This window comes from Hemicordylus capensis, chromosome 6 (genome assembly GCF_027244095.1).
Source record: "Hemicordylus capensis ecotype Gifberg chromosome 6, rHemCap1.1.pri, whole genome shotgun sequence".
Classification (NCBI taxonomy): Eukaryota; Metazoa; Chordata; class Lepidosauria; order Squamata; family Cordylidae; genus Hemicordylus; species Hemicordylus capensis.
The window spans coordinates 46,494,651-46,510,250 of NC_069662.1; the positions used below are offsets into that span (position 1 = coordinate 46,494,651).

The 15,600-nt window shown below is 45.3% G+C and overlaps 1 protein-coding gene across 2 annotated transcripts in view; it reads left to right on the forward strand.

Annotated features, from left to right (window-relative positions):
- Positions 1 to 9,291: 9,291 nt before the first annotated feature.
- CCR7 (C-C motif chemokine receptor 7) overlaps positions 9,292 to 15,600 on the forward strand; it is a 58,551-nt gene continuing 52,242 nt past the window's right edge. For both annotated transcript variants that reach the window (XM_053264147.1, XM_053264146.1), the window contains exon 1: positions 9,292 to 9,438. Coding sequence is in view for 1 of the 2 variants with exons in the window: in XM_053264146.1 (XP_053120121.1) it covers positions 9,432 to 9,438 (7 nt within the window). In the remaining variant the exon portion in view is untranslated. The remainder of the gene's footprint in view (positions 9,439 to 15,600) is intronic.

The following is a 15,600-nucleotide window of genomic DNA, read 5'->3' on the forward strand; positions in this document are numbered from 1 at the left end:
CAGGCTGCAGCAGTTGGTACTTACCTCTTGGTTGTAAAGCTCTGCTATCCTGCGAAAAGGAACAGTAGAACTCTCTGCAGAGTTAACATTTTTCTTCAAGGATAGCATTCTTTCCAGTTAATAAAAACTCACTGGTTCCTATCCAGTTCCAGTTGCGAGGTGCAACAACTAGGGACCCCAGAGGCATTCACAACATATTTTTAAAAAATGCACATCCAGCTAGTTCTGTGGGGCTCATATGAGCATCTCAATTATGACTGCACCCAAGCTGCTGCTTGTATTTTGGGAACCTTTTTAGAAGTGTCAGAAGTGCCCTTCTCTTTGAAAGACTTGGTTATTATGAAAAAAATGTTTGCCTGTATGTTTTACTTAACCTCTCTTGCTGTGTCTCAGTTGGCTTTGCTTGCCTCACTTTTGTCACCAAGTAGCCCATTATAATTGACCGGGTTGTATGTTGGCATTATTCCATTCACATTAGTCCTTGTCTGGCATTTTAGTAAATGGGGTCACTGTACTCACATACCGTATAACCGAGAGCATGCTTGGCCACCCCACCCCACCTTGACGTGCTCTGAAAGCTTCCCCTTCTCCCCCCACTTCCCATGCTTAAGCATTTGAAAAGGCAAAAACTGTACTCCTAGGGAGATCCTCCCCATGATGCAGAATGCTGGGGTGAGTTTTTATTAACTGGAAAGAATGCTGTCCTTGAAGAAAAATGTGCCCCAGCATTTCTGATCATGTGAAGAATTTCGCCATGGTGTAAAGGATGGAGTGTATAGCAGTGAGGTGGCGCTTCCAAGGGCACTGTCAGGCATACAGTGTGCAAGTACAGCATCCCCACTTTATATAATATCTGAGCAGGCCTTTAGTGATTCCTGATTGACTAGATTGCCTGGAAGACTAATCCCGGAAGCAGTAACTAGAAGGAACAAAATGGCAGCAAAGTAGTAACAAATGGGAAAACGAAATGACAGCAAGCAAAATTACTCCGCTTTTTTTCATTCTCACAAAGAGATTTCTGATGAATATTTCTACCATGCTGAAAATACTGTTTTCATCTTAAAAATGGAAATGAGAGAATATCAAACTGTAATCACAGTGCACATCTGCACCTGCAGAAACCTCCTTCCACATATGGATCTATGTTGCTGAGTTAAGTCAACTGAATTTGTACAGTTTTCTGCAAATGAATGTAATCTTGGGAAGATGAGATGGGTTAAGTGCTTCAGGTAGAAGTAGTTGGGAGGAGGACTATTGAGATGCATGGAGAATGAACCATTTGGAAGTAGTCCCTCTGCATTTGTAAGTTCTTCGTGGTCTCTGCAGCCCCACAGTTACCACGTCTAGTAAATCTTCTAGAAATCTAGTCAAAGGCCTTTCCCTCCTGCCCCTCTCCTTGTGTGTGTCCTAAGCAAGCACCTGCCTCTTCAGTTCCCCTTTCAGAGCAACAGTTATGAAAATCTGTGAGATCTTGGCAAGCTTTTTGGGGATGACGAGCCTGTCTCAATGGCGCAAGTTATGGTCTGTTGCCCTAACTTCAGCTTATAAGACTTCTTGGCTCTTCAGAGTTAAGGTCAAGTGTAACTTGTCTCCACCTGTTGCAAGCCTCTACCTCTCTGGTGGATGTGCAAGCAGTTGGCAGTATTTGAGATCCTTCCGACACACCTAAAAGCAATACTCATGGTAATGGGGGTGTGTGTTTTTCTTCCTTTGAAGAGCCTCTGAGCCAGCTCTGCTGCTTTGCACACCTGCTCTTGGCAATTGGGTGTGGAGTAAATGATTTTCCGTAACAGCGCCTGCAGTGATTTTCAGAACTTGTGTGTTCTGATGTGAAACCCCAGGAGGACTTGGCTCCTGGAGATGATATAAATCCTTACTATCAAAACTTCATTAACCTTCCCTCCACCCAAGACAAGCTGCCACGTTCCAGCATGCTTTTTGTCTTGTCTTGTCTTGTTATTCCTCCAGGTATACTAGGATGTCATTTTTCTTTTTGTGCCTTTTAAAAAAACACACAATTTAGTACTTAACAACTCTTGGATAGCTCCAGACTCATCCGAACAGTGTCAAGTTGGGTGGAAAGGGATTAGGAACAAATGAGAAAATTACTTGCAGTTTTACTCCTTTGGGCTTCTAGTATGTATTCCACAGCTTCGTTGGCATTCAACTGGTTTTGTCATTAGCGCTGAGATCAGTTACGCTAAATTGACTCTGATCAAAGCACAGGCTGATATGGGAAAATCTACGAAGGGTTCTGTGTCCCAAAGTGATGCAGATCAGATGCCGAAGAACAAAAAACATTAAGTTTGTAACTGGTTTTCACTATGTTATTTGCCAATCCTAACGTCTCAAAAAGAGACACTACTGAGGTGTGTTGAAAACAAGTAGCAGAAATTCCCCAAGACCAACTATGTTCTCAACATTGTTGTCATACATAATTAAAAAGGTGCCAGTTTTTCAAATACAATTTTCTAGACATGTCAAAGGTGCCAAAAATAGTGTCCCTGTGTCAAGACTTCCACCTCCTCCCAGTAATATTGAGATAACACAGTATGCAGCAACAGCATTATGTTCTGCTACTGCGCCCTTGCCTAAAGAGTGAAGTGGGAAAAGACAAGATAAACGGAACAGGTAAAGGATGAGCATAAGAGTTTAGGTGAGGATTATATAATATCTTGCATTTATCTAGTAGTTCTACATTTGAAAAATGGAGGGGGGGTAAAATAAATGTATTGAGTTTTTAAGTATTCAAGGTTTTCATAAACAGTATATTTCCCCCATTAATTCTTACAAGAACTCCGGTGGATCAGTATTACTGTCCCCATATTGTAGGGGGTGGGGGTGAGGCAGAGTGGCTTGCCTAGGGTCCCTTGATGAGTTTTTGTTGCTGAGCTGAGATTTGGACCAAGGATTCACACCTCAGTCTCTTAGCCACTAATCTTCCCTAGCTCCCTAGGTGCATATTAATAGATATGGGAGCTCTTCTAACAGTCAGTGAGAAGAGTTCCTCCGTGGTCTGCAGGGAGAGTGGGTTTGCCCGGCCCTCTCCACAGATGATCACTCACCCTTCCCTGGGCAGGTGGATCACCTGCCCAGATGAGCAGCAACTTCCCCTCCAGCTCACCTAGAAGCTCTGGAGGTTGGGTAGAGGAAAGCACCGCTGTGCAGCACCCCACCCCCAAACTCCAGTAATGCACCGCACAAGTGCACAGTGCATTAATGGGACATCACCCCCTGCCAAGTGTGCCTGCTGCAGCTGCAAGCAGCCACAGTAGACTCACCCAAAAAAATGAGTTCAAGGGAGCACTCGCTCCCTGAACCTCATTTAAACAAGAGGCTACTTAGGTGGGTTTGCTGCCATGTAGCCACTGGGATTGGCCGTGATCCCAGTGGTTCACATGAGCGTACGAAACCAGGCTGGGCTGGAATAGCTTCCAAGTTAGTTTGATAATTCAGCTCAAGAAAAGTGATCACTATTGTCAGTCAAGGTGCCACGTTTTGATGGTTGACAGCAAGCTTGGAGAAACTATATATTCTGAAATGTTTTGGGAAATAGGATAAGAGCGTGGGATTTTAATTATATGCTGGGAATTTGCACTGGAGGAGGTACTCCTCTAGGCTCAATTTGGCATTACACCCAAGTGAAGATTTCTGATATTTAAACTGGGCAAAATTAATCCACAGTATATAAATTGATTCTTGCTCATGAGCTGGATTAGAGAGTGATGAGATAATGGAGTGGTGAAATCATTCAATGGAGGAGGTGGCACTTTATATAGAAGAGCTCCTCAGCCTTTAGGATAGAATGGGGCATGATTTTATTTGCTATGTTATTTTCTATGTTGCCTTTTCATTTTTAAAAAAAGCACAATAAAGTACTCAAAAACACTCAGAATATGCATATGACTAGCACTCAACAGTTTTGTTTCCATTAACTGCCTTCCATTCTTACCACAGTCTAATTGGTGATGTAACCATATTTTCTGACTTTAGTCAGATTGCCTGTTGATAGGCTGCTGGGTCTTCTCCTTCCCCTATGCCTTCCTCACTGATTTGTAAGTAGACCTGAGTTGGCAGGAGTGGAAACGGCCACCTCTGCTAGAATCACTGGAGGGATGGAGGGCAGCTTCTCACCAGCTTATCCTGTTTTCTCTGTTTTGTCTTGAGGTGGAGAGCCAATCTTGCGGTAGTGAGCATAAGTTGTCTCCTTCGCTAATCAGGGTTCACCATTTGGAGGCTGATTACATGTGAGCACTGTCAGCTGTAAGATGGGACATAACTAACCTCATTCGTCATCATGAGACACCACAGCATGGCCACTCATAAGGAGACCCCTGGCCAGGAGGCTAATACAAGCCTCCCAGCCTCAGGGGCCTCCCCAGGATGCACCCGCACTCACATGGGGCATCCTGGGACTTCTGGGGGCCAGGTGGTCCCTGATCCCCTCCGCCCCTACTGGCTCTGTGATGGAGCCGGTAGTCGTGTGGCTGGCTAATCCGGCTGCCCAGGGACGGCTCCTTGCACATCTATGGGGAAAGCGGGCAAAGCTCATTCCTCTCCCCACAGAGCCCAGTAAGGCTCTCCACACTGCTCATGTGGAGGGCCTTAATATTTCTATGACTTTCTCACAATTTTTTGTACTCAACTTGCACACACGTTTACCTTGTGTCTACCAGATGACCAGAGCCTCCTGTCGGCTCTGCAGCTCGCATGCCCACATGAACACTGCAGTGGCATTCTCCATAGCTGATATCAGGAGCTGGGTCCTCCAGCTATCCCACAATGCATTGCGCAAGCAGCAGAGAGGCAGCCCTTGGTACGGCAGCAGCTCTACTCTGCCTTGCCCTGCAAGCCACAGGACTCTATGATAAACACAGCTGCCAGTTTAAAATGGAGCAACAGCACAGGCAACCAAAACAAAAGATAGGGCGGGCTCCATTTTCATTCCACCTCCCTTTGAACTTGGGAAGAGGATCTGGGCTACCAAGGTTTGGAACTGCTGGGTCGGGAGGACCCCTGGTGCCCCAGACAATCACAAATTCCTGGGTTAACCCTGTCCCACTCAGGAATCTGGTCATGAGAACAGGCTCACAGTCAAGAGCGTAAAGCTAAGAGCTGCCCCATCTTCTCCAAAACATGGGGAGAAGGACAAGGGCTCAGGAGCTGAAAACCACCTAGATCCTCCACTGTTCACAAAACCAAGGACAGCACAGCAATGGAACTTCTTTGGCCACTCACTAGAAGAGCTCTAGTGAGTGTCTCCTGAGAGAAAATTCTCCCCCTGGACCGTCAGCCAAAGAAGTGCCACTGCTGAGCTTGCCCCTGGTTTTGTAAGTGGTGGCGAAGGCCAGCAGGTTTTGGTTTCTGCCTCCATCTGCTTCCCATCACCCCTGACTGCCTTCACACTTTGGACATGTCGGGTAAGGACCCGCCTTCCTGACAGTTCCCTCCTGAATTGTTTGGGGCCCCCCATTAAGTTGTTTGGGATCGCTTGTGGTGTCCCAATGCCCAGTTTGAGGACCCCTGCAGTATATGTTGCATCCATCCCTTGGCAATAGTCTGTCCTGCACTGGCTTCTGGAATGGTGCATTCGCAAACTATTTAGTTCCTTAAAACAGGTAAGAACATTTCACCTGTTTTAATCATGCAATGGATCTCATCGCGTATATTGTAGAACAGCTTCAATACACGTGTACTATCTGATTAGGCGCCTGTGAGGAGGTGGAAAGGAAGCAGTACACTGGCATTTTGCACACATACAATATCCAACTTCCAAAGAACCAAAGTAGGAGATGAAGCACAAAGAACTCTAGTGCATTTGCTTTTCACACATACCATATTAGAACAAATCTAAATCCAAAAAAGGATAAAACCTTTATTAGACTTCATTATTAGGGCGCTCCAGAAACCAGTGAGACTCCTGTTTCAAGCAAAGACGTTCAAACTCTGAATGTCTAACCACAGAATAAGGAAGACACATTACATTTGGGAATAAGGGTGCAATTTGACAGGTTTTGCAGCTGAGAAGTGTAAGAATTTTAATATCCTATCCACCCCCAGCACAGTATCTCCAGTGACTGTTGCTGGTGTCTATCTTATGTTTCTTTTAGATTGTGAGCCCTTTGGGAACAGGGATCCATCTTATTTGTTTGTTATTTCTCTGTATAAACCGCCCTGAGCCATTTTTGGAAGGATGGTATAGAAATCGAATTAATAATAATAATAATAATAATAATAATAATAATAATAATAATAATAATAAAAATAATTAACAACCACAGAAATCACCATCAGCCAATTACAAAAAGCAACTTTACTGGGAACAGCCTATATTCTGCGATGGTATCTATAATAATAACAGCAACAATATTGATAATAAAATTCAGCCATCCCAGGACCTTGGGAAGGACTCGATGTCTGGATAAAACAAACCGGTCAATAGCACCTGTCTGACTGTGTAAACAACAACAACAACAACAATAAATAATATTTTCTTCCCCACTCCCCCTCCATTTTCTTGTTTGTTCTCTGGCTGTCTTCCTTCTTTCCACTGCAATGGATAGCCTGGATACATGTTACAACTCTTCCCTGAAACCAGCAGCTGTCTTTGAAGGATTTGCATACATCTATATGGTGTAACCACCTTGAGCACACAAAGGTTTTACTTCCCTCTCCCCTTCTTCAAAGCCATTTTGGGTTTTCAACAGGTACCCATTTCTCATGGCAAATTTTAATTAACACTAATTAGTGGCAGAGACTAACTGTCGTGCTGGAGAGGGTGTGTATGCAAAGGAGAGAAATAACACACTCTTTATTTTCCCATAACAGAAGTGGTGAAATGGAGCATCCTGAACCGCTGAGAAGCTCCTTGAACCGAAATCCTTGAGTGAGCAGTTAAGCTGTTAGTTGCCAAACCCTCAGTAAGACAAGATAAACCTGTCAGATGAGTCATAGCGGTGTTTGTCTTGATGTTATCGTATCTGTGGTGGTTAAGGCTGTTGTATATAGACACACAGATTAGCCTTGAAGGGTTGGCTTGTGTGGTGCACTTGGGTGCCTGTCCCACATAAGTAGCCTGGTATTTTTGCAGGACACACCTTAGATCAGACAGGCTTAAAGGCATGTGGGCATTGCAATGCTTGGTAAAATCTCTGAAGCCAGAAAAGGAAACACAGGGTCCCAGAACATGGTCTGAGGACATGTGATGTAGCCAGAAAGGTGGGGAATAAATGTAATCAGAACATAAGATCTCTGCTAGATAATAGCACCAAAACAAAGTCCAACTAATTAGAGTAGCATGTTTCCCACAGTAGCCAACCAAATGCCTGGGAAGTCCACCAGCAAGCCATGAAGGCAACTTAGTTTTGCCACCTTTTACCTATCCAGCAACGGGTATTCAGGGGCACGCTACCCTAGAATAATGGAGTTTCCTTATAGCCAGCCATCATGTCTAAAATCTATGGGCAGATGTATCTTCCATGAATGTGCTTAATTTCCTCTTAAAGCCATCTCAGCTAGCAATCATCGCCACATTTTGTGCCAGCAAATGCCATACAGTAATTGAGGCTATTCACACGAGCATGCAAAACCGGGCTAAGGAAGACAATCCCGCTGGACAATCCCAGTGGCCAGATGGCAGGAAACTCACCTGTGAAGCCTCCTGCTTAAATGAGGTTAAGGGAGTGAGCATTCCCTTACCCTCATTTAAAAAAAAACAAAAACCATGTGCCTGCTGTGGCTGCATGCAGCCGCGGCAGACACACTCAGGGGAGAGGGGGATCCCAGCAAGGCACCACGCACTCGTGTTGTGCATTACTGGGGCTCTGGGGGGGCGGGGCACCACACGGTGGTGTTTCCCTACACCCAACCCCTGCAGTGGCTGGGTGAGGCATGGGCACCCAGAAACCTCCTGGATATCGTATGCAGGGAAGGTAAGCTAAAGCCTCCTTCCCCACAGACAGCCCCAAAGCTCTTCTCCCAGATCATGAGAGAAGCTTCATTATTTGTTGTGTGAGAAAGTATTTCCTTCCTTCCTTCCTTCCTTCCTTCCTTCCTTCCTTCCTTCCTTCCTTCCTTTCTTTCTTTTTTGCCCTGTACAGTATCTATTGCCAGTCCATTTGATTGGATGATCCTAAATTCAAAGGTTATGGGTAAGGGAGAAAAAGTTATCTCTCTCAATTTTCTCCACCACATGATGCCTAATTTTATAAGACTCTGTCATGTCCTCCCCACCCACACTTTGTCATCCAAATGTTTTATCTTTTCTTCTCAGGGAAGGTGCACCAAACTCCTAATAATTTTGGTTAACATTTTCTGCATCCTTTTCAGTTCTACAATATGCTTTTTGAGGTGGAGCAAACAGAACAGTGCAAAGCAGTACAACTGTAGCCTTGCCACGGATTTGGATAAATACTGGTAGCTTGATTTTCAATTTCTTTCCCAATAGCCCCTAACCAAATTGATTAGCATTTAATTTACCTAGCACTTAATTTGCCTTTTCCCCTGCAGTTGCACACTGAACTGACTTTTCCATTGAGCATTCCACCAGAGTCCCAAGATTTCATTCCTGGTTAGTCACCAACAGTTCAGACCCTATCAGTATGTATATGTGAAGTTAGGGGTCTTTGCCCCAGCTGGGGGGGGGAGGGGGGTTCAGACATCACATGAAACTATGATTTATTTTTTCTGATTTCAGTTACCTTGTATGTCTGAACCCATGCTGGTCAGTGAACTGTGCTGACCAGCATAGTCAGTCAAGCCACGAACAGTCCAAGGTTTGAAGCTGGTTTGTTTGTCCCAGCCATGGACTTGCATGATGCTTGAACGCACAATCATGGTCTAATCTTGGTTTGTCTCAGTAGCTCCACCCTCACAGGGCTCTTTCAGGGAGAGAGAGAAACCTAGATGATGGGCAGGCCCATTCTTAGGGCAGGGCAACCAGGGCGATCGCCCCAGGCCCCTCACTGGGACTGGCCCTGCAGGGGAGCAGTGTGCCCTGCAAAAATTGCTACTCTGGTCTATAACTGTAATAAAGATTGGATTGGATTGGGTTGCAAAAACTGACTTTCCACCCCTCTCCCAGATCAGCCAACCTGTATAGCTTCAGCCTGCAGGAGCCGCATGCAGGCTAGCCTGCTATCCAAAGGCTTGCTGCACAAGAGGAGAAGCTAGCAGCTCCCTTTCCCCAAACGACTCTCAGCTGTTCAGCGGGTGGGCTGGGCTTCCAAAGGCTTCTCTGCTGAAACAGGCCTCCCTGAAAGCCTCTCAGTTTCCTGAAGCTTTCCCCAGTCCCTGAAGCTCTCCAGCCAGGAGGCAGAGTGGCCATTGCTGGCAGCCCACCAGAGCGCTGTTCACACCCTCTGCTCTCCCTGCCCTACAACCCTGGGCTGTGCTGAGAGCTTGTGCCTTCCTCCTCCTCCTCAGAGCCAGCAATGAAAGGTATGGGATTTCCCTTTTTTCATAATTCCCCACTCCCTTGTATATTTATGGAATGGCTTCCTATAGGGCTTTGATATCGGGCACAGATATAGAGCAGGGTGGGAGAGCTCTGAATGTTGAAATTGAGATGGTTTGGACAAATTGTTTATTCTTAATTTTTTTTTAATTTTTCTAAAAATATCAAAAATGTCCTATAAGTGGCATGTTTCATGACTTTTAATAATTTTCCTACTGCAGTAAAGCTGTCAGAAAGAGTTCTCTCTATCCATAGAATATTTCACAACTAGTGAAAGTAGGGCTAACTGTAAACATCTAAATAAACTATGTTTAAGTTGGTTTGCAATCCAGAATATCTGAGTGAGAACTGTGAAGAAAGGGGCATGTGTTGTGCTTTTAACTTTCCCCCCTTACAAATGCACTATATGACTGGGGGAGTGGGCGACAAAGTGGCAAATGCGGTTCAGTGTTGGCAAGTGTAAAGTGATGCACATTGGGATGCTACCTGTTCCACATGCAGGTACAGTGAGACAGGCAGACCTGAGGGGTTTCAATGCATGGATGAGACATTGGTGCCAGGAGGAGGGGTTCAGATTTGTTAGGCACTGGGATATATTTTGGGCAAGCAAAGCCTGTACAAAAGGGACGGGCTGCAATTGAACCAAGGTGGAACCAGACTGCTGGCACTAAAAAATCAAAAAGGTTGCAGGGCAGCTTTTAAAATGATCCCTGAGGAATAGCCAACAGCAGCTGGACAGTATCCGGCAAATGCCATCCTTTGAAGTGTGAGGGTGCGAAGGATTCAGATAAAACAGAAGGGGACAGAGCAGAACCACATAAAGAGCAGAAAGAAGGCTGTGCCAGCTGGTCAAAGAGTCAAAAGAAAGCTAGCACACACCAGATAACAGATTCAGCACATAGGTGCTTATATTCTAATGCCAGAAGCCTCTGAGCCAAGAAAAGGGTGAGCTGGAGTGCTTGGTTGCTAACACAGAAATAGATATAGTGGGCATAACAGAAACTTGATGTAACAGTGAGAACCAGTGGGACACTGTTATTCCTGGATATAAACTCTATAGAAAGGACAGGGAGGAGCACCTTGGAGGTGGAGTAGCACTGTATGTTAAAGAAGCGATATAATCTAACAAGGTAGAAAACCTAGGTGGACCGGAGTCCTCCACAGAAACCCTGTGGGTGACAATACAAGGCCTGAAAGGAAATGTGCTACTGGGAATGTGCTTTCGCCCTCCGGATCAAAATGTTGACCTTGACTGGGAGTTACAGGAGGAAATCAGGGAGGTGTCAAGGAGAGGCAGGGCAGTAATAATGGGTGACTTCAATTACGCACACATAGACTGGGTAAATTCACAGTCAGGTAATACAAAGAGGTCAAATTTCAATCAAATGATTGTGCCCTAGAACTGTTGGTCTTGGAACCAACCAGAGAGAAGGCAACCTTGGACCTAATTCTGAGTGGCACCCAGGACCTGGTGTGTGATGTCAGTGTCATCGACCCTTTAGGGAACAGTGACCATAGTGCAATCAAATTCAGCATACATGTGGGGAGAGAATCACCAAAGAAGTCTAACACAGACACTTTGAATTTCAGAAGAGGAAACTTCTCCAAAATGAGGAGTATGGTGAAAAGAAAGCTGAAAGGGAAAATCAGGAGAGTCATTTTGCTCCAGAATGCCCGAGTTTACTCAAAACCATAATACTAGAAGCCCAGTTAGATTGTATACCCAAAAGGAGGAAGGGTACCACTAAATCCAGGAGGATGCCAGCATGGCTAACAGGTACCATCAAGGAAGCCATAAAAGGGAAGAAGACTTCCTTCCGAAATTGGAAGGCCTGTCCAAATGAAGGGAACAGAAAGGCACATAAACGCTGGCAAAAGAAATGCAAAGTAACAATAAGGGAGGCGAAAAGAGAGTTTGAGGAACATTTAGCTAAAAGCATAAAGGGGAATAACAAAAACTTCTTTAAATACATCAGAAGCAGGGAACCTACCAGGGAGGTGGTTGGACCATTAGACAATAAGGGAGTGAAAGGGATTATTAAGGAGGATATGGAGTGACAAGAGATTATGTTCTAAACTGTCTGGAAAAACTGAAAACTAGCATGCGCACATGGCAGAAGGGGGCGCACGCACGACGGGCGCACGCATGCTCGTGACTTCCGGGCACTTTCAGCTGACGGGGGAAACGGGGCGGCAGGGAGGAATGCTGCCGCCCCAAGGGGCTTCAAAACGACAGCGCGCCGGCAGGGGAAATGCGGCGGGAGGGGTGAGTACACCCTCCCCCGCCCTTAAAGTGCTACCCCCCGTCGGCACCGAAGATCTTCGTGCACATCCCTAGTAAGAAGTGGGCTCCCCCAGAGATCTGTACTGGGATCAGTGTTTTTTAATCGATTCATAAATGATCTAGAAATAGGGGTAAGCAGCGAGGTGGCCAAGTTTGCAGATGATTCCAAACTCTTTCGGGAAGTGAAATCCAAAATGGATTGTGAGGAGCTCCAAAAGGATCTCTCCAAACTGGGTGAGTGGGCGATCAAATAGCAAATGAGGTTCCATGTTGGCAAGTGTAAAGTGACGCACATTGGGATGAAAAACCCCAACTTCAAGTATATGATGTTGGGATCTGAGCTGTCGGTGACTGACCAGGAAAAGGATCTTGGGGTCATGGTGGACAGCTCGTTGAAAGTGTTGATTCAATGTGTGGCAGCTGTGAAAAAGGCCAATCCCATGCTAGGGATCATTAGGAAGGGGATTAAAAATGAAACGGATAATATTATAATGCCCTTATACAAAACGATGGTGTGTCTACACCTGGAGCACTCTGTACAATTCTGATCACCACATCTAAAAAAGGACATTGTAGAACTAGAAAAGGTGCAGAAGAGGGCAACCAAGATGATCAAGGGCCTAGAGCACCTTTCTTATGAGGCAAGGCTACAACACCTGGGGCTATTTAGTTTAGAAAAAAGATGACTGCGGGGAGACATGATAGAGGTCTATAAAATCATGCATGGTGTGGAGAGAGTGGAGAGAGAAAAATTCTTCTCCCTCTCACATAACACTCGAACCAGGGGTCATCCCATGAAATTGATTGCCAGGAAATTTAGGACCAGCAAACAGAAGTACTTTTTCACACACCGCATAATCCACTTGTGGAATTCTCTGCCACAAGATGTGGTGACAGCCAACATCCTGGATGGCTTTAAAAGGGGTTTGGATAACTTCATGCAGGAAGATCTATCAACGGCTACTAGCTGGAGTGCTGTAGGCCACCTCCAGCCTCAAAGGCAGGATAGTACCAGTTGCAGGAGAGTAACAGCAGGAGAGAGGGCATGTCCTCAGCTCCTGCCTGTGGCTTCCAGTGGTATCTGGTGGGCCACTGATTGAAACAGGATGCTGGACTAGATGGGCCTTGAGCCTGATCTGGCAGACCTTTGATGGAGAAATTCCAGGAATTCTGGGTTTGTTTAATGAGCAGATCCCCTCACCATCCATCAGGTTCAAGCTTTATTGATCACGGCATACCAGGTGTCTCTCTTCCAAGAGCACACATAAAGGCTATAGGATTGAGTACAGCGACTATCAGAGGCCAAAGTTTCATGGCATACACCAATCATACGAGTACAAGCAGAATAAAGCTTAGCTATTGGTAGACAAGGTGAACCAATTACAGGGCAGAAACCAGCAATAATGCATCAATCAGCTTTAGCTATGCTTATGCTTAGTCAAGTCAGGGCAAGCTGTGGTCAACAGATGTCTGTTGCTACTCAGGCAGGGCAGAATATTTTTTCCAAGAAAAGTGGCCCTTGTAACAGCAGGGTGCAGAAATCTGTGACCTTGAGGACTTATGTAGGTTACTCACAGGTGAAAGGGGACAGTGGAATTTTCCTTCATCAGATGTTCTTGTGTTCTTATGTTAACTCTGAACCTTTGAACACTGGGGAGAGGGTGCATGTGCTGTTATTGTAGAAATGCTGACAGAGGGGCTTTGAAATTGTGGTCAAGATGCTGTTCTAACTTCAGGTCATTGGACCTGGTTTCTGTAATAATATTACCAATTGATGTTTATCTACTAATGTAGCCTGAGCCAGCAAAGTTCTATGTGGGGCTGCCTTTGTATGTAGTCGGGAAACTACAGTTGGTCCAGAATGTGACAGCCAGGTTAGTCTCTGGGTCATCTAGGAGAGGCCATATTACTCCTGTGTTGAAGGAACTACACTGGCTGCCAATACGTTTCCGGGCAAAATACAAGGTGCTGGTTATTACCTACAAAGCCCTAAACAGCTTAGGCCCTGAGTATTTAAGATAATGTCTTCTTCTTCTCCATGAGCCGCCCACCTGTTAAGATCATCTGGAGTGGTTCATCTGTGGTTACCACCAACTCATTTGGTGGCTACTCAGGAACAGGCCTTCTCTGTTGCTGCCCCGAGACTCTGTTGAAATAAGAGTCTCCCCATCTCTGGCCACTTTTAAAAAGGCACTGAAGACACATTTATTCTCCCAGGCTTTTAATCAGACTTACAGTTTTAAATTTTTAATGTTGGTTTTAAATGATTTTAATTGTTTAATTGATTTAGTTTTGATTTTAATTGTTTTTATTTTGATGTAAACTGCCCTGAGTCAGTTTTGGAAGGGTGGTTGGTAGGTAGGTAGGTAGGTAGGTAGATGTATTAGAAATAATTGTCAGTAAGGATCAATGAGGTTATTTTGCATCCCCCCCCCCTTCTCACCCTTTCCTCTCATCTCATTCTTTGGAGCTGCTAAAATGCTGCCTTTTAGTTATACAGAAAGAATTGAGACAGCAAAAATCATACTGTAGACTGTTCAAGGACTATGACTGGAGGGAGCAATAGAGGCTGTATGAAGTTGGCAAAGGGACACTTTTCTGCAGAGATGGAGAATTCTGTGTGAAAGAGCTCTTTGAAGGAAAGGGCAGGAGCTGCTTTGAATGGAGCAGGCATGAAGTGAGATGGCTAAAAGGAAGGCACTGAGAGACTTTGAGGCTGGTTGTTTTTGACCTGGATGGGCACTGTGGAATGTGATCCAAAAAAACCGCTATGCACAAAAAGCAGTTATGGCCAGCCTGACACTCTCACAGCACAGAGTCTCTGCTTGTGTGATCTCTGCTGAAGGGCAGAATTCAGAGTAGAGTCCTACCCTGTGCTTGATCCTGTGTGCTGGGGCTATGCTCTCAACATGATCTCGAGACTCTTCAACATCTGTTGCTACTAGCTTCCAGTGAACACTAGCTGGAAGGGGCGTAATGATGGTGGGGCAGGCAGGGCACATGCCTTGGGTGTCATTGCGGGGGGGGGATGCAAAGTGCCTGCCATGCCCCGCCCCCACCACAACTGCGGTCAGAAAGGCGCTGTTCTGCCACCCCCCTCCCAGCGAACACTTGCCGTTTATTTCAGATAGGGAGAGAAAGGAAGAATAGATGCTTTCAGGCAGGAAGCCCTGCCTGAAATGATGCTGAAGAGCTTACTCCCACTCTTCGGAACTTGAGGCCACACACCCTTGACATCACATGCAAAGGGGGTGTGGCCTTTAGCCCCGGAGCTTGAGGCCACGCCCCCTGGACATCACATGCAAAGGGGGCATGGCCTCAAGCTCTGAAGAGCCTGAGCAAGCTCTTCAGAGTCATTTCAGGCAGGGCTTCCTGCCTGAAAGCATCTATTCTTCCTTTCTCTCCCTCTCTGGAGTGAGAGAAAGGGGAATAGACTCTTTTAGGCAGCAAAGGCTGGCTGAAATAAACAGAAAGTGCTTATAGCATTTATTTTCAACTTATAGCATTCATCAGACTCCATGATAAGAAGGCCAGAAGGCTGTTTATAATAATAAACAAGAGATCCTTGATTACTGCTATGCAACAGGCAAATGATAATTCAATTAGTTCCTTCAGGGTCTAGGGAAATGGGGCTTAGTTTTGTATGCAAAAGATATTCCATACACAAATGCTGCAAACCACAATTTCCAACAGAGGAACCCTTTCAGTTGCCAAACTTAAATGCTTCCATACCACAGAGTGCAAAGTCCTTTTGCACTGGAAACTGTCATTGTCATTGAGTTTTAATCAGGGTTGAGAAAAATGGGTTTTAAAAAAATTAAAAATCTGATCATTTAAATTTTAAATCTGATTTTTCAAAAAA